Source organism: Syngnathus leptorhynchus, chromosome 18 (genome assembly GCF_054491065.1).
Source record: "Syngnathus leptorhynchus isolate UIUO chromosome 18, UIUO_Slep, whole genome shotgun sequence".
NCBI classification, from domain to species: Eukaryota; Metazoa; Chordata; class Actinopteri; order Syngnathiformes; family Syngnathidae; genus Syngnathus; species Syngnathus leptorhynchus.
The window spans coordinates 984,408-1,011,924 of record NC_141212.1 but is presented as its reverse complement, the minus strand read 5'-3'; the positions used below and the strand labels follow the sequence as shown (position 1 = coordinate 1,011,924).

Genomic DNA, 27,517 nt, shown 5'->3' with positions numbered 1-27,517 from the left:
TTGGCAAATTGCACAAAAGACACTCCCACATCATGCATACATACGACATTAGATTCAAGATTCATGAGTTTTTATTCGCCATTGTTTGTATGTGTGGATGTCGCAGGACGCCTTTGAAAAGCCCGCTTTACTGTCACTTTCTTCACGTCAACACACACAGAGATCGAAATTGCATTTATAATAATTTGAGTATTCTGCGACCCTGTGGTCATTTTATTTATTCTCGATTAAGTTGACATTCTAAAATTTCCTCAGCAAAATGGCACAATGGTTTTTAACTTTATCTGGAGTTTGAGAGACCATGGTTGGAGCTGCAAATGAGTCTCAGGTTTCCCCAGGTAAGCCGACACCTGCTGGTTGTTATGGAGATCCAAAGACGAGACGAGACGAGAAGCAAAGGGCGATGCAATGGCGGAGCACACATACTCGCTAAGAGGAGTTTGTTTTTTTAAAAAGTGAAATTTGACGCATCATTTCAATGCGGCAACAGGCAGCGTACCGGAGGCCCAGCTGCTCTTCCACATTCTGATGCGCAAACCTGGACCACAACGCAAGTGAGGAGACACCTCTCAAATATGTGTGAGCAGATGTTAGGATTCACCACTACGCCTTTTGGTGCCATATGGAGATCAGAATGATGTGACATCATGTTACGCATTCATCATGTTCATCATGTCAGAAGTGTTGCAGCGGCTGTTACATGAACTTTTTTTTTTGCATTCACTACATATCCAGCGAGCCCCGGCCCTCCAGAGGGACCAATGGGAGGCGAGCGTGCAGAGGTGGACCAGGCCATGCAGCATCCGGTTTTCCAGCAGCTGTGGTTTATGGTGGCCATGGCGGCCGTCGCCCTGGCGCTGATGGCCGTGGCCCTGGCCGTGGCCCTCCACAAGGTCAGGTGGCCACTTTCGCCGCTCGCTTCCTTCGCCACCTTCCGAGACAGCCGATCAAATGTGTGGCAGGTGTTGAAGAAAGCCCCCCTGACCAGAGAGAGACCCCCCTTGGCGGCCATGCAGAAGCGACATCCCCTGGCCGTTTATCCAGCCAGCAACTCCGTTTTGGTGCGACGGGCTAGCAAAAGTAGCAAGGCAAAACAAAGATGCTAAGCCTCGTTGTTTTTTTGCAGACAGGCTAAGTAAAACTAGCATCTTTGGTGCCACTGCTACCTTAACGCACACGGAGCAACAACAGCTTGTTGGAACTACAATTTTGTGCAATTTCAGTTCGACACGGCGGGTGTGGTCAGCAGCGTGACGCTCAAGTCTTTCACCATCAAGATGGAGGTAACGTGCCACCGTCGCCTACTTGTGTCGCCACGGTAACCACCTTTCTGATGTCACTAGGAGGAGCTGGAGGCCAAATGCGCAGGTGACGAAGGAGGAGGCGAGACTTCCTTGAGGCGCAGCGTCAGCCAGGTGATGGACAAGAAGTCATTGGCGGAGGCGTGGGGACATGATAGCGGGATGGTGAGCTATCTTTCACTCTTCAAATGCTCAAAAGGCTTGGCATCACCCCAAGCCTACCTCCCTCCCTCCTTCCCTCCAGTTTATGGAAGACGAGGAGTTTGTGGACAGCGTGAAAGGCTTCAGCACCGTCAGGAAGGAGCACACCATGTTTACAGACACCAATTTGTGACTGACTGGCATCTCTTAATCAAGTGCAGCATGAAACCTGCAGACTGACTTGACAGCAACAAGAGGATAGCTTGAAAAAAAAAAAAAAAAAAAAAAGAAGTGGAGACAATGTAGTTCTTCTCATTTTAATTGAAATGAGGTGCAATGCTGCCACAAAACCATTACAGTCAATAGAATGTCACCAAAAAAATAACAAAACAAAAGAGTGACACAATAAATTAATATACTGCAGTACCACGAGAATAAACAGAACTCCCACAACTGGGGTGGAATCCTAAAAATAAAAACAGTCGAGTTAAAAAAAACAAAGATTTTACAAAGGCAGTCTTCTTTCTTTTTTGTGACTGTTGCTCATCTTGCATATAAAATATAAATTTTTAAAATTGTTCTTTAAAGTGAGCATTGATTGATGCCTCATTAAAAAACTAAATTCCTTTCTTCTCATGGGATTATAGCAAAATATTTCCACGATCTAAAATGGACCTGATTTGGATTTCACGCGTAAGACTGAGAATTTCAAAAAAATGTCTTTGAATAAAAATACGCGCCAAAGGAGAAAAGTACGTGTGGCGGTAAAGTGCAAGTGGAACGTCACAGTTTACACAGAATATTATTTCAAACGTTCAAAAGCGCACACGCAAGTCAGACGCAAGCCTTTTTGTTCTCTTTCTTGGAAAATTTGAATGCCAGGTTGACTCCGTGGACGCCTCAATACGACTGAAGATGCTGACGGTCGTACCTGAGAGTGCTAACGGACCTGATCGTAGCTCGCTTTGTAAACTACGTAGCCATTGGAATACGTTCAACTGCCGGGTGACTGTTGCTATTTAAAAAAAAAAAAAAAAAGAAAGCTGCCAGAATGTGGCCATCTCCAGCAATTCAATGTGCAAACATTTTACAGGAAAAGAAAAATACTTTGTTTATCCTTAGTTAAAGTGGGGCGAACAAAGACGACGCATGCTAACTAGCTAAAAGCGCTACAACACGACATGAGCGGATCACTACAAAGACAAGAAGTGCTAGCTACGATCTGACCGAAGCGTGCAAATAACTAAACACAGATGACACGACCTAGTTTGCTTGTTTGTCTGCCTTTCATTTTCTGCATTAGAGACAAAAATATTTCCTTGCCGCATTCGGCCGGCGGCTAGCAGAGTTTGCCGGATGCTAAGGTCAGTCAGAGACTAACTGGAGTCTTTCCCTTCTTTGGAAAAAAAAAAAGTTCATTGAAGAAAACATTGCAATGAGTAATACTGGCTAGTGTCCATGGAGAATCGGGATAATCCAAGTCAATGTCCAGGTAAAAACATAAAAAGGTTCGAAAGTCTTTGTTGAAAAGTTCCGGAAGGTTCTTTGCGACGTCGCTCCGGAGAGCTTGTGGATCATTTTGTATTTTTACGTGGGACAAAGAACTGCGGACAAAGCACAAGAGGAGATGAAAAGGCTGAGTTTGTCACGGCGGTAGCGTCAAGACTTGACGGGCGACATGAGCGTGAGGTGAGAAAACCACGACAAGCGGGGTGATCGGCTGCTAGTGCCTGCTAGCCGCTAAAGGGATGCTACGCTCTCTTGGGTGAGGTGGAAATGAAAGTGGACCAAAAATACATCTAAGAAAAGCCAACCTGAGAGCGGGCCTGGGCGATTCACCCACTTTGCCCAATTTGTATTTTGTGGCTAAAAGTGCAGAGATGTTATTTTGGCCCCAAATCGCCCAGCCCCACTGGAGAAAGCGTGGAGTCGAAGGTGAAGAGTCCGTTACAAACCTCGGGGTCTCATACCAGAGCTGGCCAAAGCGCAAAGCGGCGGCACGGGCGAGAGACAAGGAAGGCACAATTAAAGTGTGGCAAGAGCACCGACAAACGGCAAGAGTGGGCTCGGGTAGTTCCACTGGCTGACGACAGGGGGCAGTGTGACTGGAGTGGGGCCATTTCATTAGCTACTGTCCATTTTCATGTATAAAATAGTTTTTAGATTGGCTACACATAAAATGATTAACAATGACAACTTTGAAGAAAACCTTTATGATTGTTTTAAGTCGGGAATATATTTGATATGCCTCTAGCTTTGGGTGACGTGTGTATGTACCTTTGAGGATGTAATCTGTGAGCAGGGCAGGAACCTTCTCGCTGTCATCCCTCATGGCGTGTAGAACTGATGCACAACGAGTGGTGAGGATTAAAACAACTGGGCAAAAGCGGAGGTGGACACACGGACGGACTCACTCACTCTTTGTTAGAATCTGGAGGTCTTCCACTGCAGGGGAGCCCATTTTCTTCTCATAGGGGATCACCGTGGTCAGGTACTGAGGCAGAAGAACCACGAGTTACAGATTAGAAAAAGTGTGTCTTTGACCGGTGTGTGTTCTACTTCTGCCCCATTTTTCTTTTGGGGGTCTCAAAGCTCTTGAAGGAGCGTAAGCACAGTGCATGAAAAGCAAAGTTGCAAGCAGCGACGTTAAAAACAAAAAATGATGCCCGGTGCATCTGGAGGGAAAAAAAAAAAAAAGCATGCTCGGGAGGGGGGGGAATAAAATGGGAGGGAAGAGAAAGAAAGAAGGAAAGAAAGAAATAGAGGGGAGGGCACCTGTTTGTCCCCTCCTGCGGTACCAAAAGTTTGCCGGAGGCCATTTTGTATGACATTGGAGAGTCCCTCCAGAGTGAGGCGCTATGACGAGTTGAAGGAAGGAAGCAAGAGGAAAGACAGATGAGGACAGACGGCTCGCGGCCACGCCCGCTTCGGGCCCCGCCTCTCACCGTGCCCGGCACCACGCCGCGCTGGCCGTTGGCAGCGGCGGCCGCCGCGCTGCTACGGATCTTCTTCTTCTTGCGCAGCAGCTCGCGCTGCTCCTTCTGCCTGTTCTGCACGTCGATGAGCAGCGAGATGAAGCTGTTCTTCACCTGCCGCCGCAATTTGCAAATGACCACACCGTACCGAGCGGGGCCAAAAGGGGGCGCGAGCGGACGAGCGTCACCTCCTTCTCGTACTCCAGCTCGTCCCGCAGCGCCAGCGCCCGCACCAACTCCTCGCTGAAGCTTTGGATGGCCGTCTCCACCTCCTCCAGCGTCTCGCTCAGCTCCGACACGGACAGCTGACGCAGGCCTGAACGCGAGAATGGGCACGTGAATTTCACTCGTGAATTTCTTTGCCCGGTTAAGTCATCCGTGCGGAGAGCCTTGGAGCCAGCGTATTACGCAAGCGTCGCCGCCTTGCTTGCATTTAGAAGGCATTACGTAAGAAGGTCGGCCTCGTGACTCGCGGTGACCTCTGGCCTCGTTAGACCGCGCTGGAGAGCTGCCAAAAAAAGGCGCAGGTGAAACTTACGGTCCTCGCAGCTGGTGTCGGAGCCGGAGCGTTTCAGGTCCCGGGAGAGCACGGACAAGTCGGAGCGGGAAGGGCTGTCGTCGTCGTCCGGTGACTCTTGCATCATCTCTTCGATCTCCTCGATCACCTGCTCGGCGGTGAAGAGCGGCTCGTCGTCCACGCAGGAGACGATGATGGAGTGCATGTCCATCTGCTCCCGCAGCTCCTCGTCGTCCGACAGATCCAACCACTGGTTGTCGACCTTCTGCCCGAGGAGGAACAAGCAAAGCGGGTCATCCAAATGGGTCTGACTCGAGCGAACGCGGGATGACGCGAGCGAGCGTGGCTACCTGCCGCTGGTTGAGGTTGAGGGCGGGCAGGTGAAGCGAGCGCGTGTGAGACGTCTTCCAGTCCACCGGCATCACGTTGCCGTAGTTGTCCGTCAGAGTGTTCCACATCCTGCGAAAAAATTTGTTCTTTAGGTGATAAAAAAAATAAAAAGTAAAATAAGAAATAAAATACAAAATAAAATAAATATCGATAAAAACAATACAATCAAAATAAAATAAGAAATAAAATAGAAAATAAAATAAAAAATGAAATATCGCAAACGTGCGCCGTGGGGACAAGCTGACGCATTCTATCAGCATCATCGCCTGGTTCGCGCTCTCGCCGGCTCGCTTTCTATAAGCATCATCGCCTGGTTCGCGCTCTCGCCGGCTCGCTTGTTTACGTAACATCCATGCTTTTCCCCGAGGTGTCGAGCGAGCAGGCAGGCGAGCGCCGCTTCTGTATGTGGGGCAACAGCTTATTTTGCGGTGCCTTGAGCGACAAGCGCCTGCCAAAAAAATATACCCAATTAGTTTCCCTGCTTTCAACAATAATAATCAGACATTGCAAGGCAGCAGTATTTTGTCTTTTGGTACATTCATGCGGATACACGGCGGATTTGTCTTCAGCCCCCACATTTTCCTTATAAACCTCGCTGGTTCGGAAAATTTGACAAATTTGGCTTACGTCACCGCTGCTGCTTCAATTTCAAAATATACACTGAGTGGACTTCCTTCGTTTTGGGCTGAAGTCTTGCAAAATATGAGATCAAATCTGGTACTCTCATACTTGAAGGACATAAGAGCCAAAAAGCGTCTGAGCAGAATGTGGGACAGGGCTGACCTTTGAGGGTTATTAGCATGTTGCCATGTGGCGCGCCATGTCAACCAGCTATGGCAACCAACATATCCATCCATCCATCACTGGGGTGAGCTGGCATGGCAGCCATTCTCCAGGATGCATCCTGGCCCACCGCTCATGGTGTTGAGTCATTTGGGATCACGGGAAAGGACGTTACTTGGTGTGCAGATGAAAATTAATGCACTAAAGTGTCATACGCACACATTTGAGCAATGTTTGGCTCTCTGATGGACAAAAAGGTCACATCAAAAATGGGAATATTGACACGGGTCTTTCTTAATCATGTGAAAGAGGAAAGTGACACGACTACCACTTAGATGATTGTTGACATTTGACAAAAGCGTAACAGTTTGTACTCAAAATACTACTTTGGGTACTTTTAGGTAACGTGGCAGTAGTCACACATGTAATGCACAATCATGAGTTGAAAAAAAAGAGAGGCAAACTAAAGCATTTGCCTGCATTGATACGACAGATATGTTATCTTAAACGAGTGAGGTTGTGTTTGCAGTACTTTGCTTGAGGCTAAGCTAATCTACTGGCCGCTAGCTACAGGTCAAGCTAACGAGGCTAACGAGAATGTATCAAAAGGGAAATGAAATTGCCACTCACTCGTCATCTTTCAGATAATCCTCATCCGTGATGGGTTTAATGGGGGCTATGTGCTCCGTGGTGGTGTTGTAGTTACGGAAGCACACGCTCAGCTTTGCATCGAAGTCGTGGACGAGGTCCTCCATGGACTGGAAGCTGCAGATCTCCCCGGAGAAACTGTTGTCCAGGTCGGACAGATCCTCCGGGCCCTCGGCCGCGGTGATCGCCGGAGCTTCGTCGTCGGGCAGCACCAAGTTGGAGTTGAGCTGGTCCAGATCCGCGGGCGACTCCTTGAACTCGTTGAAGTCCTGCCATTCCTCGTCGAAGTGGGCTAACGGAGCCGCCGCCATGTCTGTCGCGCGCGGTGCTCGAGAGCTTACACCGGGAACGGCGGGCGGGTTGCCCTCGGCTTGCGGGCTGGCAACTTGTGTTGGCTCGTGAGTGAACGATTCGTTCAAAGGAACGACTCTTTTCAGTGAACGAGAGTGAGTTTTTTCATGATTGCATGGAAGGATGCGTCGTTATGCAAAAACGGGGAGATGATGCTTCTCTTTGGGGCATCTTTATTTTACAACACTTATAGTAGGATTGAAATAACGTGTATGCATATATACGTCGAAATATTGTTGTCCAATATATCTACTGCAATTTCACATTAGATTGCTGGTTTGAAATGTACTTTTATTATTATTATTTTAACAAACATTGATGTTAATTTTTGACCATGATTTTTTATTATTTGATTTATAAAAATAAATAAATAATAATAATAAAAAAAGGATCAGTGGGTGTGTGTAGGGGGGGGCGATTTGTTGAACGATTGGTTTGAACGAATCTTTTGAGTGAGCTGATTCTAAAGATTCAGTTCACTTAAAAGAACTGGAATCCACATCACTACAGGCAAATGAAATATGACGATAGGGGCGGGGCTTGTTGGGAGCCCAGACGTCATATATCACGTCATCTAAACTAAGAGAAGCTCCTCCCCCAAAACAAAACAAAACAAAACAAAACAAAGGCCATAAAATCTGTTTGGGTCATATTGATTTTCAAAACCCTGAATACTTTATTGAAAATAGGCATACATGACACTTTTCCTACACAACAATACAAAACAATACAATCACAATTGCAAATACCACGTGGACGCCCACACACCCCTTACACAAAAAAACAACAACACGCGTGTACGCGCACACTTCCTACCCCACGCTCAAGGAACTTAAAAGATGCTCCAGTAAGCCCTTGGTACCCCCCTCCATCCAAATGTCTAGAGTCTAAGACATGAAATCAGAATGAATCTCAATCAACAAGAGGAGACAAGAGATTGCATACAGACAGCGTATGGTGGAACTATTTCTCGCAATTATTCCTTGTCATCTGTGTTCACTTGATGTCCTCCTCACCAGTGAATCCATTCAAGGCACTAGCAGAACTTACTAGTGTGACAGTGGGGGGAAAAAAAAAAAAAAAAAGAGTACAAAAAGATACAGAATAATAGCTCCCCATTTTGAAATCCATTCTGCTGTCCAGGATTTGGAATGAGCTGTGATCAGACCCCGCTGTGAAACGTCCCTTTTCAAATGGTTTGGCTTTGACAAACATGGAGAATGGCACACAGAGACATCAGTCCGCTACACGCACGAGCAATCCATGTTTCTTTTTTTTTTTTAAAGGCGAGGGGTGGCTATTTTCAACCTGATGGGATTTTCGGGTAACACGCTTCCAAACCGGTGTTACTGTGCATATTTTTTTAGTGTCAAAACCAAACACAAAAAAAGAACAGAAAACAAAAAGAAAGAGTCCAAATATCTGGTTATACTTTAATATGATCATACAAGGGGAGGGAGATATAATATGTGGAAAAAAAAAATAATAAAATAACAAAATATTCAATAAAAACAAGACAGAAAAGCACTGTTTTGGAAACTTTTCACGTTCCTTTGAACTGTATCCCAGTCTGTGGCAAAAATCGACGTCACCGACCCTGAAAAAGGGGTCAAGAAGAAAGCTTTTGAATGGAGGCTGACCAATGGAAACGACTGGCGGACAGACAGGCAAATTTGGGGGGGGAAAATAAAAGAAGAAAAATCAGTCATTGGGGGAAGAATTCACTCAAATTAAATGGCCCACTTTACAGCAAATTAATGACTAGAAGGAAAACGGTCGATTTGTTTGTGTGCACTTGTGTCTTTTAGAAACTGCAAGTTGTTTTTTTTCCGTTCGGTATAATCGTCGACCTCAGTTTAAAAATAATAACTGTTTTTATTCCAACTTCTGTCAACAGTGCACATCCAATGCCACGTGAAGTTAGTGTAAAATAAGAATTATAAATCCCAGATTAAAAAAAAAAAAAAAAGTAATAATACAAAATGGCTCTCAAGTATTACGGTTTTGTTCCACAGATGGAGGTCCCGAGGGCTTTGGATAACTTTTGACTGTGGGATTAAGAAGGCTTGGAAGGGGGGCAAAATGTTTTGCTGGTGTGAACTGAACACACTCGAACCCACGCACACACGTAACGTTTTTTTTTTTTTTTTTTTTTGGCGGGAGGTCACAGTTTGTCGCCAAAGTGAATGGCCTCCTCCTCGGCACACGCGCACACACATGCACACTGATATGCGGCATCCTCCTCGTTTTGACGGATGCGATTGTGCAGCAGCAGCGAATGTAAAGAAAAAAAGGGGGAGGTGGGGGCGCAGTGGGTGAGGAGGGGGGGGGGGGGGGAGTTTGGCTCGGACCGTCCTTGCTTGTTTTGTCAGAAATGCTAAAGTGGATTCGAGATGAGGCTCACCCAAGGAAACAATTGACGCTTGGGCTGTTGGTTGCAAAATAAAAGAAAATAAAAACACTGTAAACGTTGCGTGCTGTAATGAGAAGGGGGGGGCCGACATAACAATATTAAACTATGTTGGGCATTTTGGGTGAAATTTCCAAAAGCAACCTAAAATGCACAACAGTGTTGCCTTGCATTCATTCAATCAATCAGCGAACACGCTCTGATCATCTCAACACATATTTTTCCATAAGAAAAATTGCACTCAACAGTATTGTACTGTACGTAACTTCCTAAGGTGGGCTCGCCAAAAAAAAAAAAAAAAAAAAAGTGAGCCCACAACACCACTGTACCTAATGTGTTGTCCTTGGTGGTTGTTCTTCTGAGGACCCATTGGCATCATGAGCTTCAGCCGAACCGCAACTTGCTTTTTGCACAATTTGCTGAACGGCAAAATTCACAACACAAGTTGTGAGAGAAGATCAACTGAAGTTCAGCCGTGAAGGTGATTGTGCATTTTAGGTTGACGGTGCAATTCCACCCAAACGGCGGCGTCATCCAATGACAAGAAGTGAGGAAGTGGGGCGGGGAGGTTGCGGGGCTCTGCTGCTGACTCGGTCGTTTGGGGGAGGGGCTATGTCCTCGCTTGACGGGGGCGGGATTTTATTTTTTAGATGAGGACACCAAATTGGCCATCATCAAGGTCCTTCGAGACACTCCTGCATCCCGGTGTCAGTCTCTTTGTTTTGTCTTGGCTTCCTTTTTTTTTTTTTTTGCCTCGACATATGTTTCGGGTGGGTGCTAAGATTGATATTTACGGAGGAGTACTGGTGGCTCTTGGGAGAGAAGTGTCCATCAACTGTCCATGGTACTGCCGTTCTCTGAGGAGACACAACATCACGTTCATATGTTTGAATGCGGCTTCCCCCCCCCCCCCTGACCCCCGTTTGTCAATACCGTTGAGCGTGTCCGCCTCTTGCGAGTCGAGAAACGGCGCCGGCCCCCAGATGCGCACCGTGCCGTCGTCCGAGGCGGACGCCATGAGCCCCGGGACGGTGGGGTTCCAGCTGACGCAGTTGACGGTGCGCGTGTGGCCCGTCAACTCGGCGATGGGAAGCTCGCCCCGCCGGTGCCAAATGTACACTTTGTGGTCTGCGGAGGAAATGCGCACAACCGGCAATGTCATCGACAACTGCCCGGTTAAGAAGCAACAGCACCACCTCGTGGAAAGAGTTGGTACTAAAGTTTTAAACAGCAAGCGGACTGCACCTTCGCTGCCGCTAGCAATAAAGTCTTCATTGTGTCCTCCGAAGCAGGAGTGGATGGTGTAGAAGCCCTGCGTGACGCCTTGGTATTTCCTGACCAGCACTCGGTCCTGTAGGTCCCACAAGTGCACTCCCTAGCGGACGGTCAAGCCTCCGTTAGCGGCCGCCGGACGACACTCGGACGAGAGCGCCAACGTCTGCTCACCTGAGTTGCTACATTTAACACAGCTAATCTTCCGTTCTTGGAAACAGTAAAAGACATGATAGGATGGTCCTCCTGGACTCTGCAAACAAATCAAATGGCAGCACAGTGAAGTGAGAGCTTACTTGGTCTAGGATCATTTCGTTTGGTCAGCTATTGTGTTTCGTAGCCGTTTGCGTACATGTTTCTGTCGGCGAGGTCCTCAAAGTTGTAGCCCCGAATACGTTGGTGGGTGTCCGAGGCCAGCACCGTCCTGCCGTCGCTCAGGCACCATAAGCACTGCACTCTCACGCCCTCCCACGAGTCCAGCAGGTTGCCGTCCAGATCCTGAGGACACACACATAGCGACAGCAAAGGGTCAAGAGACTTTTTTCTCTTCGAGGGACCCGACGTGCACGTGAGGCGGACGTACGCATTGGTAGAACTGCCCCCTCTGGCCTCCCGTGACGAAGCGTTTGCCGTCCGGGTTCCAGGCCACGCTGGTCAAACTGTCCTCGTGGGACTGCGACATCTTGGTGCGCAGCTCCCCCGTCTGGTCAAAAGGCAGAACGACGGGCGCAGGGAAGAAACAATCAAGTGTTTGGAGCTTGGGGTAAAAGCACAAACACGGGCGCTTGCTTACCTGAACATTCCAAAGCCACAGCTCGGAGCAGTCGTCCGGTCCGCAGGCAATCAGGTAGGTGTCGTCGGGGCTCCAGGCCAGGTAGGAGACCCCGTAGGCGTGACCCTCCAGAGTCCGCAGCAGCTTCAGCTGGTGGCTCTCCTGAGTGCGCAACGGCATCACAGTTAACATGGAGGCTAAAAGTGTGTGTCAACTGCTCGTCGTTTGCGTTTACGCACCGGGTCCACCTGCCAAACGATGACGGTGGTGTCTTTGGAGCCGGTGGCCAGCTTGGTGCCGTCGTTTGAGAACTTGCAGAACCAAACTTCGTTACAGTGCTCAGTCAGAATCTGCTGCGTGTAACATGGGAACTGCTTCCTGTGGGGCAACACAGAGGGGAAAAATATTTTCTTTTTTTTGCCCCTATGACAAAAGAAGGGCCGCGAGAAAGCGAGCGCGGACCTGCTACAGACGTGATCGGCGAGCAGCGACACCGAGTCCAGGCTGTCGTCCGGCTTGGTGTTGTGGTAGAGGCAGCGGTCCCTCTGCAGCTCCACCGCCTGCCGCAGGAGGTTCTGCAGCCGCCGCGGGGGCAGCATCACCGACGGCGGCAGGTACGCTACAGGCAGGACACAAACGCCAGAGCGCCGGCGGCTCTTAGGGCTCCGCTCGGGAGCGGCGAGGAGACAAAATGGCGGCGCCCTCACTTTGTAACTTGTCCAACAGTCGGCAGCGGGAGGCCGCGCCTTTGCCCTCCCACTCCGCCTTGGCCCTTAGATCCTCGGCGTGGCTGCACATGAGATACCTGGCGCGGGGGAAGAACGTCAGTGGGGTGTGCGGACTTATGTTTGAGCGCTTAAGAACAGCAGAGCGGTACCCGCTGAGCACGTGGATGCGGTCCGTGTTGTACTTGAGCGGCGTCAGCTCCCCGCGGAGCACCTGCAGAGCCTCCAGGACTTTACCATCTTCCAAGTACTCCAAATATTTCTGCTGCAGCAGCAAGAACTTCATACGCTGGAGAAAACAACAACTCTTGAAGCCTCGGCTTGTCTCTTAGGCTACTCAAATTTTCTAATTCAGTCAAGTGGACAATTGGAGCAAACTATCTTGTCATTGCACTATATGGAAAAACATTCCGGAAGCAGCAACAACAACAACAAATAGGAGCTCTGCGCGGGTCCGAATTCTTCCAGAAGCATATTCATGGAGCCCCGCTTCAGGTTTGCGAAGAGGCCGCTTACCACAATGGCGTTGGGCGAATGCATCAGTGCTCTCAGTTCATTGAGATCATTCTCAGCCTGGACCAAAACAAAAAGGAAAAACGTTGAGCACAGCAGTTTTCGCACTCGCGCTGTCAGTGGGCTGGGTGGACAGGGGGGGGGGCAAAAGGGGGGGGGGGGCGCCTCTGCTTTATGAGGGATGTCAATATGTATGTTGTGGCCTGTGAGTGTGTACAATGACAACTCGCCCCCCCTCCCCCAGATTAAGATGGTTATCCCCGGCAAACTGACCTTGTCCCACTCGCCTTCCATAACGTGATTGCGGAACTTGCTGGCCGACGAGTGCTCTAGTCTGCAGCCCGATTCCTGCATCAGCAGGTCCACCGTCTGACTGCACAGAGAAAAGGAGCCAATCGGCCAAATGAGCCAGACCTCGTAAACACTATCCTCCCCACCTTGATCTGAAGTATGCGCCATTAGTCACGCTAACTATTGTGACCATGTTTACAGAGATTGGCACTTTGCGATGAAACCTGATGATCAACTCGTGTGCTGAATTATCTGACTCATGAGGACTTTCACATGGAGAACGAAAGAAAAGGAATCAATTCATTTACAACTATATTATTTGGGGGCTGGGATTTGTCACTGATTGCTTGTAAACTGCATTTTAAAACAGACTTCTCACTCAGCCTCAGAAAGGTGACGTTATCCGCTAGTGACAAGCGAAATGTCGGAAAAGCACAACCCTAAAAGGTTCCTATTGCATAATGAGCTCAATATTGTTAAACGTTACTGACGACAGATGATGTCATGTACTCCTGACAGAAAACCCACAAAAAGTAGTGATAACCTAATAATAATAATCATAATAACAATTAAAACCTGGTTGCAATGTGTATTTCCATGCCAAGTGTTGTGTTTGCTGTGTAAACACGGCAGGTGAGGGAAGACTGGGGCTGGTTAGCATGCTAAGCGGCTAAGTGTTATTGTGCAAGATGGACCCCTTTGCCTTCTTCTTGCCTTCTTTGCGAAGAGCGAACCAGTGAAACATTTGGACCCATCCCCCCACGTTTGTGCCAGCCAAGGCGCACGAATAGCTCGCGATTGATACAAGCAGCCACCGTGTCGCACTTTGCAAAAAAAAACAACAACATGACAAGATCACGCAACTTACTTGAGCCCCAGTCCGTGGAGATGTTGCCCTATAAGCCGGATGACATCTTCCTCCGCCTGCGACAACCGCTTCTTCTTCTTCAACGAGCCCACCTCCGAGCCAGAGGAGGCCGCGGCAGAGGTCCCGCAAGCGGTGGAGGTGGACGACGAGGAGCCGTTGCTGGTGCCCACGCCGTTGCCGTTGTCCGCGGGGGAGAGAAGCAGGCGAAGCAACCCGTTGGAGTGCGCCCCACCACCATCACCGCCGCCGCCAGTCGCTGCTGCCGCCGCCGCCGTCGCCGACGAGGACTCGCTGTTCTGTGCGGCGCCCAGGCAGGAAAGCTCGGCCGATTCTCGCCCCGCTCCGTTCGCCTGCATGCTGCTGCTGCTCACGTGGCCGACGGCGCTGCGGTTAAAGTGGATGGTCGATGTGGCTCCGAGACCCAAGACGACTCCGGCAAGGCCTGGCACAACCGCTGAAGCCCCGGGCTCTCCTGCTCCCTCCGCCGCCGAGGCTCGGTGCTTCTTCCGCGGGGGCGGCGACGCTCCGCCGGTGTCCGAGTCGGAGGAGGAGGAAGCGGAGGCCAGAGTTTCCTCACCGAGAGCGGCCGTGGTTAGAAGCCGGCGGTGCTCCGGGTGGGAAAAGGAGGCTCAACTTCCAGACTGGAGGCCGCGTCGGTCGAGCTCGGAGCGGACTGTCACAGTTGGCCGCTCCGTCTCTCGGCCCCGTTTTTGTTGTTGTTGTTTCTCTCCAAACAGCTGCACTTCTAATGGAGGCCTGGCGTTCTGACGTCACCGGAAATTCCTACACCACCAAGTTTCCGGGTTGAACCAACCGTGCGTGCGCTGAGGGACTTGTCACGCTTGACTTTTCCGTACGCTATTTAAAAAGACATCACAGATATAAATAATACATTCGCATTTTTTGACACTATCAAAAATGATCACTTTTATAGCGCATTGATCATTTCCAAGTATATTCGGCAGTGGATTGTGGAACCTGTTGCTATTGGTTCCTGCTTCAAGTGATTTAATCAATGTGTTTTATTTGTTTATGCACATTTATTTGACTTTAAAACCCATGACTGTGCTTTCTTTTAAACAATAAACAAAAAAAATGCCCAGCATTACTCTTGCATGCAAACAACAACACAGTACAAACTTGTTTCATGAAACGTACAAATACACAATTGAATGAAATGTATAAATGACAACCAGGCACTTTGTAAAACAAGTGGCAGCATTTACTGTACAACTGTTTTTGTATGAAGTTGGTCTACATGTCATTATCATAGCTACAGAACATTGTGACCAACATTTTGCATGGACTGTACATCAAAAAACATGCACCACTTGGTGCGGAAGAGTGGTTTGTGGAAGAAGGTCGCTTGGGTTTTTTTCTTTGCCCTTCATGAAGAAGGTGAGCAGCTCGCCTTTCCCTTTGACATGAATAGGTCCCCTTCGCACAAAGCGGAAGCCGTAGAACTTCAGGATGTCGAAGCAGTCCTCCACCACCTGGGGAAAGCCCGAAAATATTGGGGCCTCCTACATTTAAAAAAAAAACGTGCAGACATTTTGTACCTGAATGTTCCCCATGACTCCGGTGGACTCCATCCTGCTCGCCACATTGACCGTGTTCCCCCAGATGTCGTAGTGAGGTTTACGAGCTCCGATCACGCCGGCCAGAACGGCACCTTTATTAAGTCCTGACGACGTTGGAATATGAACAGAAACGCAGATGCGCTTTTCACCCAAGTACTTCTACTGACCGATTCGTAGCATGAAGTTATTGAACGACTGCTTGTTGAGGTGGTCCAGGGTGACTTTCATGGCCAAAGCAAAGTCAGCCAGATTGGCCAGGTGCCGCCAGTGCTCCAGAAGCTCCTCCGGCTGCCCGACGACACAAATTGGTAAGGACGCCGGTCGGATCGGGACGTCGAGGCGCTCCAAACCTTGTGACGGTCGCCGTGTCCGTTTACGCTGCTTTTCGGGGTGAGGCCCGACGCTGCCATGTAGGTGCTTCCTATTGTCTTGATCTTGGTGATGGTCCGGAACTCGTCCCGGTCGAGTAGCTGTTGACGGAAATGTAGATGACGGTTTTTGAAAAGTTTGATCTCGGGACAACGGGGACTCACGCTGTCAAAATCGGAGATGATCTCGTTGAGGATCCGGAGGCACTCGATGCCTCCGTTGTTGATGCTTTCTTCTGTGTAGAAGTCAGAGAAATTGGGGATGGACGCGAACATCACGCCTACTTCTTCGTACGCCTGACTGTACAGCTCCTGGAATGATGTCATCGCGTCTGTCAGCGCAAAGACCGATCGGCGGATGGCCCAGCAGGCCGCCACACCTCATCTCTCTTTTTGGTGCCCAGGAAGTGCTTGGCCACGTGCTCGGGCAACATGTTGGTGACCAGCGCTTCGTTCCAGCGTCTCATCTCCAGCACTTTCTCTTTCTGGTCGTGCACGCCCACCTTCCACAGGAACAACTCTCTGGATTGACGCTCCAACTGTGGCAAGAAAAGAAAAGAAAAGAAACGGGTCGGCGGGCATCCGTCTGTCCAGTGGGAAGCGAAAAGCGGCTCACTCACGTGGCGGGCAAAGAGGTAGAGGCTGACCATCATCACCACGGTCATCACCGTCATCAGGTACTTGGACGGTATCATGGAGGTTCTGGAAGAAGATCAATTTATCAGAAAGGCCCCAAGGGTCTTCTCAATGAAATTTCTCACCTGTACGATGCAAAATGCACAAAGTCGTAGAGATCGTAGATGTCTCGCCAGCTGTGGATGTTTACGGCCCCCGTCGCCGTGACGACCAGCAGCATCAGGCTCAGCTTGATCACGTGGCTGACCTGAACCAGCATGGCGGCGGCCACCAGCAACATCACGCCCATAAAGCTGTAGTGCTTGGGGTTCTCGGCGCACTCGCCCAGCGCGTCCAGCGCCACGTCCGACGTGCCGTTGACCAACCGGAAGTGAGGCGGAACGCAGCTGAGCTAAAAAAAAAAAAAAAAGGATTTAATGAAGTCATTCAGTGCCATTGACAATTATAGACGTCAAAGATATTAACTGGGCTGGCAGTGAATGAGTTAAGTAGATGTTTCTCCTATTTAATCTGACAGTTTGCGAGGTTCCCTTGAGGTTCTTCTTGATTTCTGTCAGGTGGCTAAAAGGCAGCAGCGTGTTTTACACGCTCCGCCGGGGCCTCCGCAAATGAGGCTGCAGGCGCCGAGATAGACGACTAATGGAGCCCGCGGGGAGAGAAGGCAATCAAGTGAGGAAAGATGGATAGACGGACGGGTAGCCGCTCCAAATCTTACCATATCAGCCATCACGGCCATGGTGAGGACAAAAATGGCCGCCATGGCCCAGGTGTTTCTCGCCCATCGCGTGCGGTCGATCCACAAAGAGAAGGACACCAACCTCTTGGAAAAAACCTACACGTCCGTCGTGATCAGGATGACACGGCCAAATACGAAGGTCACGTGTCGCGTTTACCCTCGGGAAGATGGCGGCGAGGGAGCACGTGGTGAGGACCAGCAACAGAACTTCTCCGACGGCCAGAGTCACGTAGTTCACCACCAGTCTGCAGACATGAACAAGGAACCACCTGGAACCGGATCTGAAGGAATAAACGGCGCCAGCGGACCTACAGCGGGTCGATGAAGACCTCCATGGCGGTGATGAAGAAGAGGACGATGGCGCAGCAGCAGAAGGCCGCCCCGCTGCGCTTCTCCTTCTCCGAGGAGTAACGCGCTTCCAGCTTGCTGTCCGCAAAGCGCAGCCACACGGGATGGATCCGCTTCTTCAGTCTGGAGGAAAAAAAAAACATGGATGGAGCTGTCAAGTGACAAAGATCTGCTCCCAACCATCTCACATTTGCTGTGTTTCTCTCTCCAGGAGCTCCTGCTGAAGTCTCGCGTTGATGACTTGTTCTCCTACCAAGCGGTACCGCTGAGGAAGAACAACAAGAATCAAGCAAGAGAAGCTCATCCGCTAAGGTACCATTTACCTCCTGATGGGACTCGGAGACCGGAGACGGCGAAACCACCTTCCCGTTCGACGCGGTGTTGATCAACTGCCAGGATTTTCGGGTCGACACCACGCTTACTTTTCTCTTGGGTTCTACCGTTTTAGGAACCAGAACCAAATAAGTGTCGATGCCTTTCTCCAGCAGGTACTCGCATCTCTGGCCGCCGTTTCCCGGCTCCAGTTCAAACTCGCCGTGGAGACATTCCTTGGTGCTCTGGGAAATATGCACTCGTCTGCAGCACATGGAGGCAAAGCTGTCAGAACTTCCAAAGAAAACACCCACAGAGGTCTCCTACCCACCCGGGAACGCCCCCCGACTCCATCTTGTTGGCGACGGTGACGTCGGTGGACCAGACGTCAAACTGCCAGCGCTTCTGACCCAGCACTCCTCCCAACACGGTTCCCGTGTGGACCCCCACTCGCATGTCCACCTCCGTTTGGGTCATCTCCCGCACGTAACTGACGCAGGAGCAAAAGCTCACTCGATGTTCTTGTCTTCCGGGCCAGCAGGTGAATCTAAAAAAGAATCTAAAAGAAACTCACGAGATGGCGTCGACCATGGAGAGTCCCATCATGATGGAGCAGGCGGCGTGATCTTCTCGGAAGTCCGGAAGACCGCAGATGCAGTAGTAGCAGTCGCCCAGGATTTTGATCCGCAGCTGATGGTGACGCTTGGAGAGGACGACAAGAGAGGTCACACGGGGTCGGGTCGCCAACGGCCGGAGCGGACTCACTTCGGCCAATTTATCGAAGCGAGCGAAGAGCTCGTTGAGCAGCTTGACCAGCTCCTGAGCGCTGCAGGTGGAGGACAGCTGGGTGAAGCCCACTATGTCGGCAAACAGGATGCTGCGACGACCGGGAACAAGACTTGAAGCCCCGGCCCCGAAGAAAGAAGAAGAACCGACTCGGGGCTCACCTGACGTGCTCGTGGCGGTACATGTACATGGTGTTGAACTGCTTCTGCTGCTCCTGGACTTGGTTCTCATTGCCTTGGTTCTTCATACCCTGCAACATCTCATCGGCGATGTGCTTGGGCAGGATGGACAACAGTAGCTCCTCCTGCGTGGTTACAATCATTTCCACAATCACTCACGATGAAACGGGCGGGCACAGAGTGTTCCTGTACCTGCTGGGCGCTCTGCTCCTCCATTGTGATTTTGACCTCCAGGGACTGGCGTGCCTCCAAAAAGGCCATCCTGTACTTGCTGTCAGACATGAAGTATGACATCACCCCCACTGCGGCTGCACACAGGTACAGCATGGCGTTGGCCAGGAGCTGCCGAGTGAGATAGCCAGGTCAACCTGCACGGCGGGCTCAGCCTCATCAAACGGATGGCCCAGATTCTTCTCTGCTGCACTTACCTGCCTGACCAGCACGGGCCCTTGTAAGTGCTCCTCAAATCTCTGAGCCACAGTCAGGCCCAGGAGAAGCAGGTGGATCCCGCAGGAGAGCCCCGAGAGCAGGAGCAGGGCCGACAAGTTGAGGGGCAGAGTCAGGAAAGCCGAGACGCTAAAGAAGGCCTGCCAGCCCACCGCGTCGCTGGCGTGGGAAACGTGGCCGAAGTTGAGCCCCGTGTAGCACAGGACGTGGACGCTCACCATCAGCCACAAGACGTACGGGACGGCGCCTCGCGACACCGTCGACCCGGGCAGCTTCCGCCGCCGGTACAGCTCGTAGAAGACCACGTCGGCGGCCAGCCCCACGGCCGCCACCGCCAGCATGGCCCGCTTGCGCTCCGTGTACACGGCGGCGCACGTGACCACCACGAAGCCGTTGAAGAGGGCGGCGAAGGTCAGCAGCATCAGCATGTTCTGCTGCCTCCTCTGCCGGAAGTAATTCTGGTAAAGCCTCTCCAGGGAGTCGGGCCTGAAAACCGATCGGACGTTCCATAGCGGGCCACGGCCGGGCCCCAGCGGCGTCACATCGCGGGGGCGCTCGGCCGGCTCCTCCGTGTCTCCTTGACGGACCTTGTTAGACATCTGGACTGGGATTGAAGTTCTCCTACTGCAAGAATAATCCTTCAGGGAGTCACTGCTCGTCGATCTCCGGATGATCAAGTCTTGGCGGCGCTGGTTAGAAGTCGCGCCTGAAGTCTCAGAGGTGGCGCCATCCACGCTTCAGCATCTTCTGCCATGTTCCTTACCTTTGAAGGCAGAACTCCTCAATGTGGAAGAATCTCAGCCGTCGTGTGGAAGACGACATGATCCGCTACTTTTTTCTTTCTTTCTTTCTCTCTCTCCCTTCCTTCCTCCCTCCCTCTGGCCCTCCCCATCTTTCGCATCCTTTGTTACTGTTGCTACGATGAAACCAAAGTGACGGCCGCGTCTTGGGAAATGTGACAGCGACGGTGCGAAGAGCACGCCGCCGACGCTCATCAAGAGTTTTAACAAGCGTTGTCTCCGAGGGGCAAAACCAAAAAAGTCTGTTTGGTGTTTGGAACGTACAAGCGATGTAAAAAATGGATTGTTGATTTGGTCAATTGAAAAAGCAAAGCGCCGACTCACCCACAGAGCCACCGTGTCCCCGGTGTCCCAGGTCCAATGACTGGTCTCCATGGCGATTCCTTTCATGACATTCTCCACCAATTAGCGTTATCCAAAAATGTACATCAAAATCAAAATAGATTTGGAGTGACGCTTGGCAGAGGCTCCACGAAAGTTGTTGCCATTGATGCTAACGGCCGCTAATAATTGAATGACAGACATTTTTGTGACTTGTGGCATCATCACAAGGCGTGCGTGGTGTTTTGGGCAAGTCCACACACATAGGAGTTGGGAGTAGAGTAGCCCAGCTGTCCTAGCAGAAGTGTAAGAGAATCCCGCTGCTGTGAGGCTCCTCATCAATCTGGCTTCCACTGACGCAAACTATGTGCACCTGTTCTCTGTCCCTCATACATATAGGAAATATATATTCATTATAGAATACATGATATTTTTTTCGGTATTTATTTTCTTTTTTTTCTTTCCCTACCAAAGACGGATTTTTTTTGCTGTGCTCGTTTGTGGGATTTTCTTGGCATTGTATTTGCTGAGCCGGGATCGTTCAGCTTCGGGCAATTTTTCTTTCAAAACATTCCGACAACAGACGGACAAAATCCACACAAACACACACACACAAAGAGCCCGAGGCCCGGCGCTACCTGTTGACACTTGTGGGCAGGAAATGGGCCAAGGGTCTTGGAGGTTCGCTGTGAGGTTTGAAGGTGGGCTTGCTCTCGGGTTTCAGGTCCATCCAAAGCTTTTGTTTGTTGACGCTCAACGACTTCCTGCGGGTCTGACGTGAGTGAAATTGGGCTGCAAGTTTGAAAAAAAAAGCAAAAGATAAAAAGAAATAATTGTTTTTATATAAATATACAAATATATTAGTCCTCAACCGTCATGCAAAATAACCTCTTCTCTAAGGTTACAGGAATAAAATAATATTTTAGAGGAAGAAAAAAAATTGTTAGAGAAAAACGATTTGGAATTTCTTCAAGAAAAACAAATGGTATTTCAAACAAGATGAAAATATCGGTGCTGCTTAATTATTATTATTATTCTTTAAACATTTTTTATTTATTTTACACTAGTGATTTGAATTTTTGTTCAAAACATTTCATTTGAGTATTTCCTCTGAGATTGGCATTTTCCTAAAACAAAAAAAAAGTGAGCAGTGATTCTACTTCCCCTTCTTCATCTGTGGAAATGTGCGGAATGCGCGGGAACGCCGGCCGTCCATTGTGCGAGGCGAGTCGGGTTCCGCTCGGTCGGACCTGAAAACCTCGTTGGCGCGGCGAGAAACCCGATCGCGACGCTCGCCTCCATCCTGCGTTCATGGTCGACATCACACAAGGAAGAGGAGGATGCTTTTGAGGGGACAAGTTCATTTTGGGGGATAACAAATGTCAAATAATTCTCACAAAAATCTGCCTCATGTAATAGTTGCTTGAAAATTGGGAAGAAAAATGCTGCTTTATTTTTGTTACTTCATGCTGCTTCATTTTTTGGTGTGTGATATTAAAATAGTTCTACATTTTCCTCAATTGTAAAAATGTAATTCTCATCAAATTCAATTTTTTTTTCCATTAGAAATGATGTCAATAAAAACCAACCATGACTTGATGCTGATGAGACATTTACCTTCATTTTGGACTTCCTTCCTTCCTTCCTTCCTTTCTGGAAATGAATTGCTGGCATTAGCAACGCCGTTACCTTTGGTTGCGGCACATTAAATTTCTCTTCCCGGATTTTTTTTTTTCTTTCTTTTTTTTTTTTCCTGGCTGTCGTCACGAGCGACCTGCCTGCTTCAACTAACGCCAACTGTGACAAAAGAAATCAGATTTAGCATTCGGAATCATTTTGCTTCATTTATTGGTCAGTTTAAGCAACACAATTAAATATTTACAAGGTCGCAGCTGCACTGCACACACACACACACACACAAATTGTTTTTACCAAAGTTGCCTTACTAAATGCTTCTCCTTTCCAAAGTTGGTGTGTCGTGCGTGTGCGGTAAGTTGACGCACAGTTGTCGTTGACAGCTGCGCGGGGGGGGGGGGGGGGGGGGCAGCCAGTGGCCTCAAATAGCCGAGCGAGCGAGCGCCACCCTCCCCAAAGCCCACCCGACCCCTTTGCGTTCCAGGACCGGCGGAAACCTTGTCAATGAGTAAGGAGGTCGCGACCTTTCCCACCTGAGAGCCCGCCCCCTTTGTGCTGAAAGCGCCGTCACGGTGACATCACAAAGTACAGCTTCAATTTGTCCGTCAGAGTGAAGAAGCGAAACGAAGGCGGAAAGCGTCTTTGCTTTGGCGCCGCCGGCCGGCCCAGTCAAGTGTGTCTAGAACCAGTACAAGTCCTTGCTCTTGTCCTGCGTCTGCAGACCTGCCAGGACAGTCAAAGCGTCAAAAGCGCCGCCGCTGCCGCCGCCATTTCAAAAGTGCCTCCCTCACCTGCGTCCATGTTGAGTCCAATCTCTCCAACAGCGGAGAAAGTCCCGCTCCAGGCCGCCGACTCGCCTTTCCCGCCGGCCAGGTCGCACGGCGAGGCAGCGGCGTGCGCCGCCGAGCCTCCGCCGGTCGCCAGGCGGTGATGCGTCCTGACGGAGGGCACCAGCAGCGAGCCGTAGCGCGGATCGAAGGCGGCGCCGTACACCTCGTGCACGGCGGGCCGCGGGTACGGCGAGCCCTGCGCGCCGAGGCCGCCGCCGAACGAGTAGGGGTGATGCGGGTGGGACGGGTGCCAGGCGTCAGGCGGGCCGGGCTGGTGCAGGTGGCCGTGGAGCGCGTACGGGTCGCCCCCGGAAAAGGCCAGGTCCGAGTGGGGGGCCGACAGAGCGCTCGCCAGCGAGAACGGCGCCGACGACTGATAGGAACTATTCCAGAAAGACGGCGGGAAATTTCGCTGGCTCATCGGGAAGGAGGCATCTGAAAGGACAAGCGCGTTTTGCTAATTTTGTTTGGATGTTTTTTTACAAGCGCATACCTTTGAGGGTCTTGTGACCCCCGGGGGGGTACGAGGAGGAGGCGTAGCTGAGCGCACGGCTAAAGTGTTGGTCGACGACGGCGCTGATGTCCCCGTGGAAATAGGTGAAGAGGACGCAGCGGGAGCTCAAGTACTCGGCCCCCGGGGGCAGCTCCTTGTCCTCCTCCTTGATGGTGGGGGCGGCGAGGGGACGCCCGTCCATTTTGGAGTCCAAGGTCAGCTTCTGCCATCACAAATAAGAGAGAAAGCCGACCCTTTTTTTCTTGAATTACAATTCAAACCTTACGCACACAAAAAAAGGTCCAAAATTTGTCGATAAAGGAGATGAATAGAAAAAAAGCCATTTTAATTAAAAAAGTGGATTGTACATTTGATCTTAAATTACAATTACAAAAATAAAGCAAGCTGTTTGTTATTTGGATGAAATCAATTATAAGCATTCATGAGAATCTTCTAAGTCGTGATGTCAAAATCCAAAAGCCGCTTTCAGATGTTGCGCCGTTTCCCTTGATTATTTTTCAAGACTTAATTAATTGGCTGATGAAGGCTGGACGGCCGCCGGCGTACAACAAAAGGGACAAAAGGCATTTGAAAAATGAAAAAGTGATCCCATCCACCTCCGCCAATTTAAAAATGCAAAAATGAACGATGAACCGCCGCCGGTTGAAATTTCAAAAAGTTGAATGCGAGCGTCATTGAGTGACACTAAATGATTTTTCTTTTTTTTTTGGGAAGTATCAAACATCTTGTTAAGATGTGATTTGACTGGTCGCTCTTCCAAAATAATAAACATTTAAAAATGAAGTTTTAGTGCAATTTACTTTTCAGGAAAAGCCGAGCACGTCTTTAAAAAAACGCAATCATTTTTTATTCTTTTCATTGTGCCTAAGAAAAAGAAATCTCAGTGAAGTAAATAAATACAAATAAAAAAACGTTCTTTTTTAAAAATGCATTTTGTAGCTGTTTTGGAATCAAACAATTTGTTGTGGCGTGCGTGCATACCTGCTGGTGTTGCGTGTAGGGGCTGAAGTAAGACTGCGCGGCCAGCACCTGGTACATCACATCCAAGCAGCTCATGGCGGAGGTGTCAGCGGGTCGCCACGCCGGGCGTCATTGAAGCTCGCTCAAGGAGCTGCTCCAGAGCCGCCGCCGCCGCTTCTTCTTCTTCTTCTCCTCCAGTCCTTCAGCAAACTAAGCGGTGGCGGCCACACTTAACTCACGCCCACCCCGGAGCCCAGCCCCCCTCCAGGACCCGAGACCCAGCCCACAAAGCCAGCGGGGATCCGCCCTCCAATGGCAGGCCCGGCCGGCTCCACCTCGCTCCGCTTGCAGGCTCGCTCACAATGGCAAGACTGACAGACAGACAGACAGACAGAAGGAACAGACGCACTTCTACCGACAGACTGATCCGCCAAGATTTTAGAACCGCACAGATTTGATAAGTCAGACCTGAAAAGGATGGACGGAAGGACAGAGATCCATTTTTTTTTCACGTGTTGACCGTGACCCTCCATTTAGCAAAGCCCCACCAACGATCGCATCCCTGCCAAGGACGGCCATTCGTCTCTTCGGGTGTGTGCGTGCGTGCACTCTCAGGCGTGGAGACTGAAAACGCATTTTGACAGACAAAGAAGAAAAGCAGTGAATGACCATTTCAGTTTAGCATGCCCTCCCCCTCCCTTTTGGTTTTGACGGTCTCGTCGACTCTCGATTCAAGGGCAAGAACATATTTCTTAAGCGTCCCAATACTTTTGTCATTTCACGTGTCAAAAAAAATGCCACTTTTAGCTACGATCTTCATTTCCCTCTAAGTGATGTTGGCTGGCAGCGTTCATCAGTGCGGCGGGCGAAGATAGTCCAAATTCTTAACGGCATAGCGGGCATAGCGGGCATAGCGGGCGCAGTGCGCTCGTCACTCCGTGGTGAGGCTCGTTAAGGCCGGAGGATGCCTGGCGTGCCTCTCGCCATGTTTGTTTGAGCTCAGCCCGCTTGGCATACGACAGGAAATATTCATTAACGGATCTAATTGAACACGCACGCAACTTGAATAGCATTGACGGCATTTTATTGAGTCGTGCTTACTTCCTTGTAAGCGATAATTGCGCTCAACTATGTTGCTACATTATAAGCTGTGCACTTTGCGTCCGTGTGTGTGTGTTGACCGTGCAAAGGAGGAGACAGCTGGAGCTGTCAACAGCCACAACAGAAGGAGCAGCAGCAGCACCCAAACAAGGATAAAGAGGGACTAAAAGGGGCCAAAATGGGGACCAGAGTGAATTTAGAAGGACTGAGGGGGGCCCAAAATAGATCTGATGGGGGGACTAAAGGGCCAAAAAGGGCCAAGAAAGAGCAAAAGAGTACTCATGGGCCAGCAAATGTACAAAAAGGGGACAAAAAAATGGACAAACGCGGCCAAAGGGGGTAAAAGGTCAAAGGTCAAAAAGAAGCAATGAGGACTGAACGAGGCTAAAGGGGACAAATGAGATTTCGGCTTCTTTTGTGGAATTTAAATGAAAACAAATCAGCCAATCAGTCTTTTGTATTGTTCGCGCTTACATTGGAATTCTTAATTGGCGTCGGGATTTTCGCCACGTGCGGTACCAAAAAAAAAACCGTGATAGGTGCCCCCGAGCGGGCAGACCCTGAATCCTTTCTGGCAGAAACGTTGCTCTTTGAATAAGAAAATTGCAAAGTGGATATTGCGAGCGCTTTTGCCCTTGTGCTGGCGCCGCACCATAATACGCTTGAGCTGAGGCCAAAATTAAATGGGAAAGTAACAACAAGACAAAAAAAAAAGTCCTCAATTGACTTTGACCTTCCTTTTCTGACTGCCGCCGAGCGAAAACTTGACTCTTTGTGAGCTCGGCAAGTGTCGACATTATAAAGCCGCCCAGCCATTTTTGTTTTAATTAAATGACGGCACGCTTGCTTTGAGAAGAGAGAAAAAAAAAAAATATGACGACCCTGGCTGACCTTTTTGTGTTCCACTTTCCCTTTTTCTTCTTCTCCGCACATATTTCTCTTTATGTCTATCCAAACAGAATTGAAAGACTTTGTAAATTAATAAAACAAAATAGAGGGCAACTTTAGGTTTGAAATACAGACGACCAAGATGGCCGAAAGTGGACTGAAGGAAAAGAACGGTCCACCAAAAGATGCTAATTAGCCAGCAGCTCTGATTTGCTTTCCCGCATCGGATGATTTCTCTACGAATGAATGGATGAAAGCAAAAGGCGCATTCTCGTTGCCCGGCGCTCGTCTGGGACACAACGCCGAAAAAGCGCTCGGTCGCCGGGGATGAAAAGCGCTTGATGAACATTCCGGCCTGCGCGGACGTCGCGGTCACCTTGAATCCCCCCCCCCCGAGGGTGAGCGGGCTTCATTAGCCGAGGCTCATTATCGACGTATGCGCCGGTTTTAATTAATCACGTTAGCTGAGGGACTTGTTTTTGTAATTTTGTATTCTTATGGCAAAACAGCCTTTTTTTTTTTTTCTTACCGCCATATTAAATATGGGCGACCATTCCAAGGCGTACTAAAGTCACCCTAATGAGGACAAGCGTCAAGAAATCCGCCAGACAGACAGGCAGATGTCCCTTTGGCCAGTGTGCCTCTTTCTTTGGCGAGCGGGATGCCTCCTTCAGCTCGTCGATGAAAAGACTCGCCAAGGACCTCGCCGCTACCGGATAAATTGGCTCGTTAAGAGCCGTCGTGAGTGACATGTGGCTTGCATTCAGTGTCGGCGGCACAGGTGCAGCGCTAGTCAAAAACGCTTGTGTTAGTTCTCCCCCACCCCCCTTTCAAAAAAAACAACCTAATTAAAAAAAAAAATTGCAGAGTGAGACCTGATCGATACGCCATTTTGTTTTGCGCCGATTGTCACGCGGGCACAAACGCGCCAGCGACCGATCGATGATAAAAATGCACCGAGGAGCATAATGAGCCGTCATGTTCCATCTCAAGGCCAAAGACGTGCATGAATGAACCAGGCCGGACAATGAAAATGCTCTGAATAAAGGTGTGTGTGTGTGTGTGTGTGTGTGTGTGTGTGTGTGTGTGCGTGTGTGTGTGCATGTGTGTGTGTGTGTG

The 27,517-nt window shown here is 49.8% G+C and overlaps 5 protein-coding genes across 6 annotated transcripts; 1 reads left to right on the top strand and 4 right to left on the bottom strand.

The window, feature by feature from the left end:
* The first annotated feature begins 743 nt into the window (after nucleotides 1-743).
* LOC147042123 (usherin) lies at nucleotides 744-1,934 on the top strand. Of its 2 annotated transcripts, XM_085938235.1 has the most exons (5): nucleotides 744-893; nucleotides 963-1,061; nucleotides 1,224-1,283; nucleotides 1,344-1,466; nucleotides 1,546-1,934. In XM_085938235.1, exons 1-5 carry the CDS (start codon nucleotides 762-764, stop codon nucleotides 1,633-1,635), a joined length of 504 nt encoding a protein of 167 aa, XP_085794361.1. In that variant the 5' UTR covers nucleotides 744-761; the 3' UTR covers nucleotides 1,636-1,934. The 2 variants fall into 2 exon arrangements, with proteins under 2 accessions (XP_085794361.1, XP_085794360.1); XM_085938234.1 differs by having other exon boundaries at nucleotides 762-1,061.
* Nucleotides 1,716-7,141, bottom strand: fez2b (fasciculation and elongation protein zeta 2b). Its single transcript, XM_085938233.1, has 8 exons — nucleotides 6,738-7,141; nucleotides 5,285-5,393; nucleotides 4,956-5,199; nucleotides 4,606-4,733; nucleotides 4,388-4,531; nucleotides 3,861-3,936; nucleotides 3,720-3,785; nucleotides 1,716-3,046 (listed from the first exon to the last, which is right to left on the bottom strand). The coding sequence occupies exons 1-8, from the start codon at nucleotides 7,064-7,066 to the stop codon at nucleotides 3,030-3,032; spliced, it is 1,113 nt and encodes a 370-aa protein (XP_085794359.1). The 5' UTR covers nucleotides 7,067-7,141; the 3' UTR covers nucleotides 1,716-3,029.
* A 602-nt stretch (nucleotides 7,142-7,743) lies between these two features.
* Nucleotides 7,744-14,780, bottom strand: LOC147042121 (WD repeat-containing protein 26). The gene is made up of 14 exons (XM_085937964.1): nucleotides 13,958-14,780; nucleotides 13,072-13,171; nucleotides 12,802-12,858; nucleotides 12,438-12,574; nucleotides 12,268-12,365; nucleotides 12,023-12,179; nucleotides 11,800-11,938; nucleotides 11,582-11,722; nucleotides 11,372-11,491; nucleotides 11,141-11,286; nucleotides 10,963-11,041; nucleotides 10,762-10,891; nucleotides 10,450-10,644; nucleotides 7,744-10,373 (listed from the first exon to the last, which is right to left on the bottom strand). The coding sequence occupies exons 1-14, from the start codon at nucleotides 14,311-14,313 to the stop codon at nucleotides 10,348-10,350; spliced, it is 1,881 nt and encodes a 626-aa protein (XP_085794090.1). The 5' UTR covers nucleotides 14,314-14,780; the 3' UTR covers nucleotides 7,744-10,347.
* A 490-nt stretch (nucleotides 14,781-15,270) lies between these two features.
* On the bottom strand, nucleotides 15,271-19,948 carry LOC147042120 (adenylate cyclase type 3-like). Its single transcript, XM_085938276.1, has 19 exons — nucleotides 19,331-19,948; nucleotides 19,095-19,244; nucleotides 18,885-19,027; nucleotides 18,703-18,814; nucleotides 18,512-18,639; nucleotides 18,269-18,427; nucleotides 17,949-18,201; nucleotides 17,814-17,890; nucleotides 17,590-17,748; nucleotides 17,435-17,522; nucleotides 17,257-17,373; nucleotides 16,667-16,932; nucleotides 16,526-16,607; nucleotides 16,286-16,444; nucleotides 16,071-16,217; nucleotides 15,888-16,007; nucleotides 15,705-15,825; nucleotides 15,517-15,641; nucleotides 15,271-15,450 (listed from the first exon to the last, which is right to left on the bottom strand). Exons 1-19 carry the CDS (start codon nucleotides 19,946-19,948, stop codon nucleotides 15,271-15,273), a joined length of 3,204 nt encoding a protein of 1,067 aa, XP_085794402.1.
* Nucleotides 19,949-22,784: 2,836 nt separating this feature from the next.
* Nucleotides 22,785-24,505, bottom strand: vgll2a (vestigial-like family member 2a). The gene is made up of 4 exons (XM_085938129.1): nucleotides 24,431-24,505; nucleotides 23,429-23,651; nucleotides 22,897-23,370; nucleotides 22,785-22,828 (listed from the first exon to the last, which is right to left on the bottom strand). Exons 1-4 carry the CDS (start codon nucleotides 24,503-24,505, stop codon nucleotides 22,785-22,787), a joined length of 816 nt encoding a protein of 271 aa, XP_085794255.1.
* Nucleotides 24,506-27,517: the final 3,012 nt, after the last annotated feature.

Coding starts and splice junctions, on each gene's coding strand:
- vgll2a (XM_085938129.1), bottom strand. CDS start 24,505: ATGAGCTGCTTGGATGTGATGTACCAGGTGCTGGCCGCGCAGTCTTAC. Junction 23,652..24,430: donor CCTACACGCAACACCAGCAG/GTATGCACGCAC, acceptor TTGTGATGGCAG/AAGCTGACCTTGGACTCCAA. Junction 22,829..22,896: donor TGGACTCAACATGGACGCAG/GTGAGGGAGGCA, acceptor CTGTCCTGGCAG/GTCTGCAGACGCAGGACAAG.
- LOC147042121 (XM_085937964.1), bottom strand. CDS start 14,313: ATGCAGGCGAACGGAGCGGGGCGAGAATCGGCCGAGCTTTCCTGCCTG. Junction 13,172..13,957: donor CTCCACGGACTGGGGCTCAA/GTAAGTTGCGTG, acceptor TTCTCTGTGCAG/TCAGACGGTGGACCTGCTGA. Junction 11,492..11,581: donor TGTGGCTTTGGAATGTTCAG/GTAAGCAAGCGC, acceptor CCTTTTGACCAG/ACGGGGGAGCTGCGCACCAA.
- fez2b (XM_085938233.1), bottom strand. CDS start 7,066: ATGGCGGCGGCTCCGTTAGCCCACTTCGACGAGGAATGGCAGGACTTC. Junction 5,200..5,284: donor TCAACCTCAACCAGCGGCAG/GTAGCCACGCTC, acceptor CTCCTCGGGCAG/AAGGTCGACAACCAGTGGTT. Junction 4,532..4,605: donor AGCTGGAGTACGAGAAGGAG/GTGACGCTCGTC, acceptor TTGCGGCGGCAG/GTGAAGAACAGCTTCATCTC.
- LOC147042120 (XM_085938276.1), bottom strand. CDS start 19,948: ATGTCTAACAAGGTCCGTCAAGGAGACACGGAGGAGCCGGCCGAGCGC. Junction 16,933..17,256: donor TGGCCGTGATGGCTGATATG/GTAAGATTTGGA, acceptor TTTTTTTTTTAG/CTCAGCTGCGTTCCGCCTCA. Junction 15,642..15,704: donor TAACTTCATGCTACGAATCG/GTCAGTAGAAGT, acceptor CAACGTCGTCAG/GACTTAATAAAGGTGCCGTT.
- LOC147042123 (XM_085938234.1), top strand. CDS start 762: ATGGGAGGCGAGCGTGCAGAGGTGGACCAGGCCATGCAGCATCCGGTT. Junction 1,062..1,223: donor CAGCCAGCAACTCCGTTTTG/GTGCGACGGGCT, acceptor GTGCAATTTCAG/TTCGACACGGCGGGTGTGGT. Junction 1,284..1,343: donor CTTTCACCATCAAGATGGAG/GTAACGTGCCAC, acceptor TGATGTCACTAG/GAGGAGCTGGAGGCCAAATG.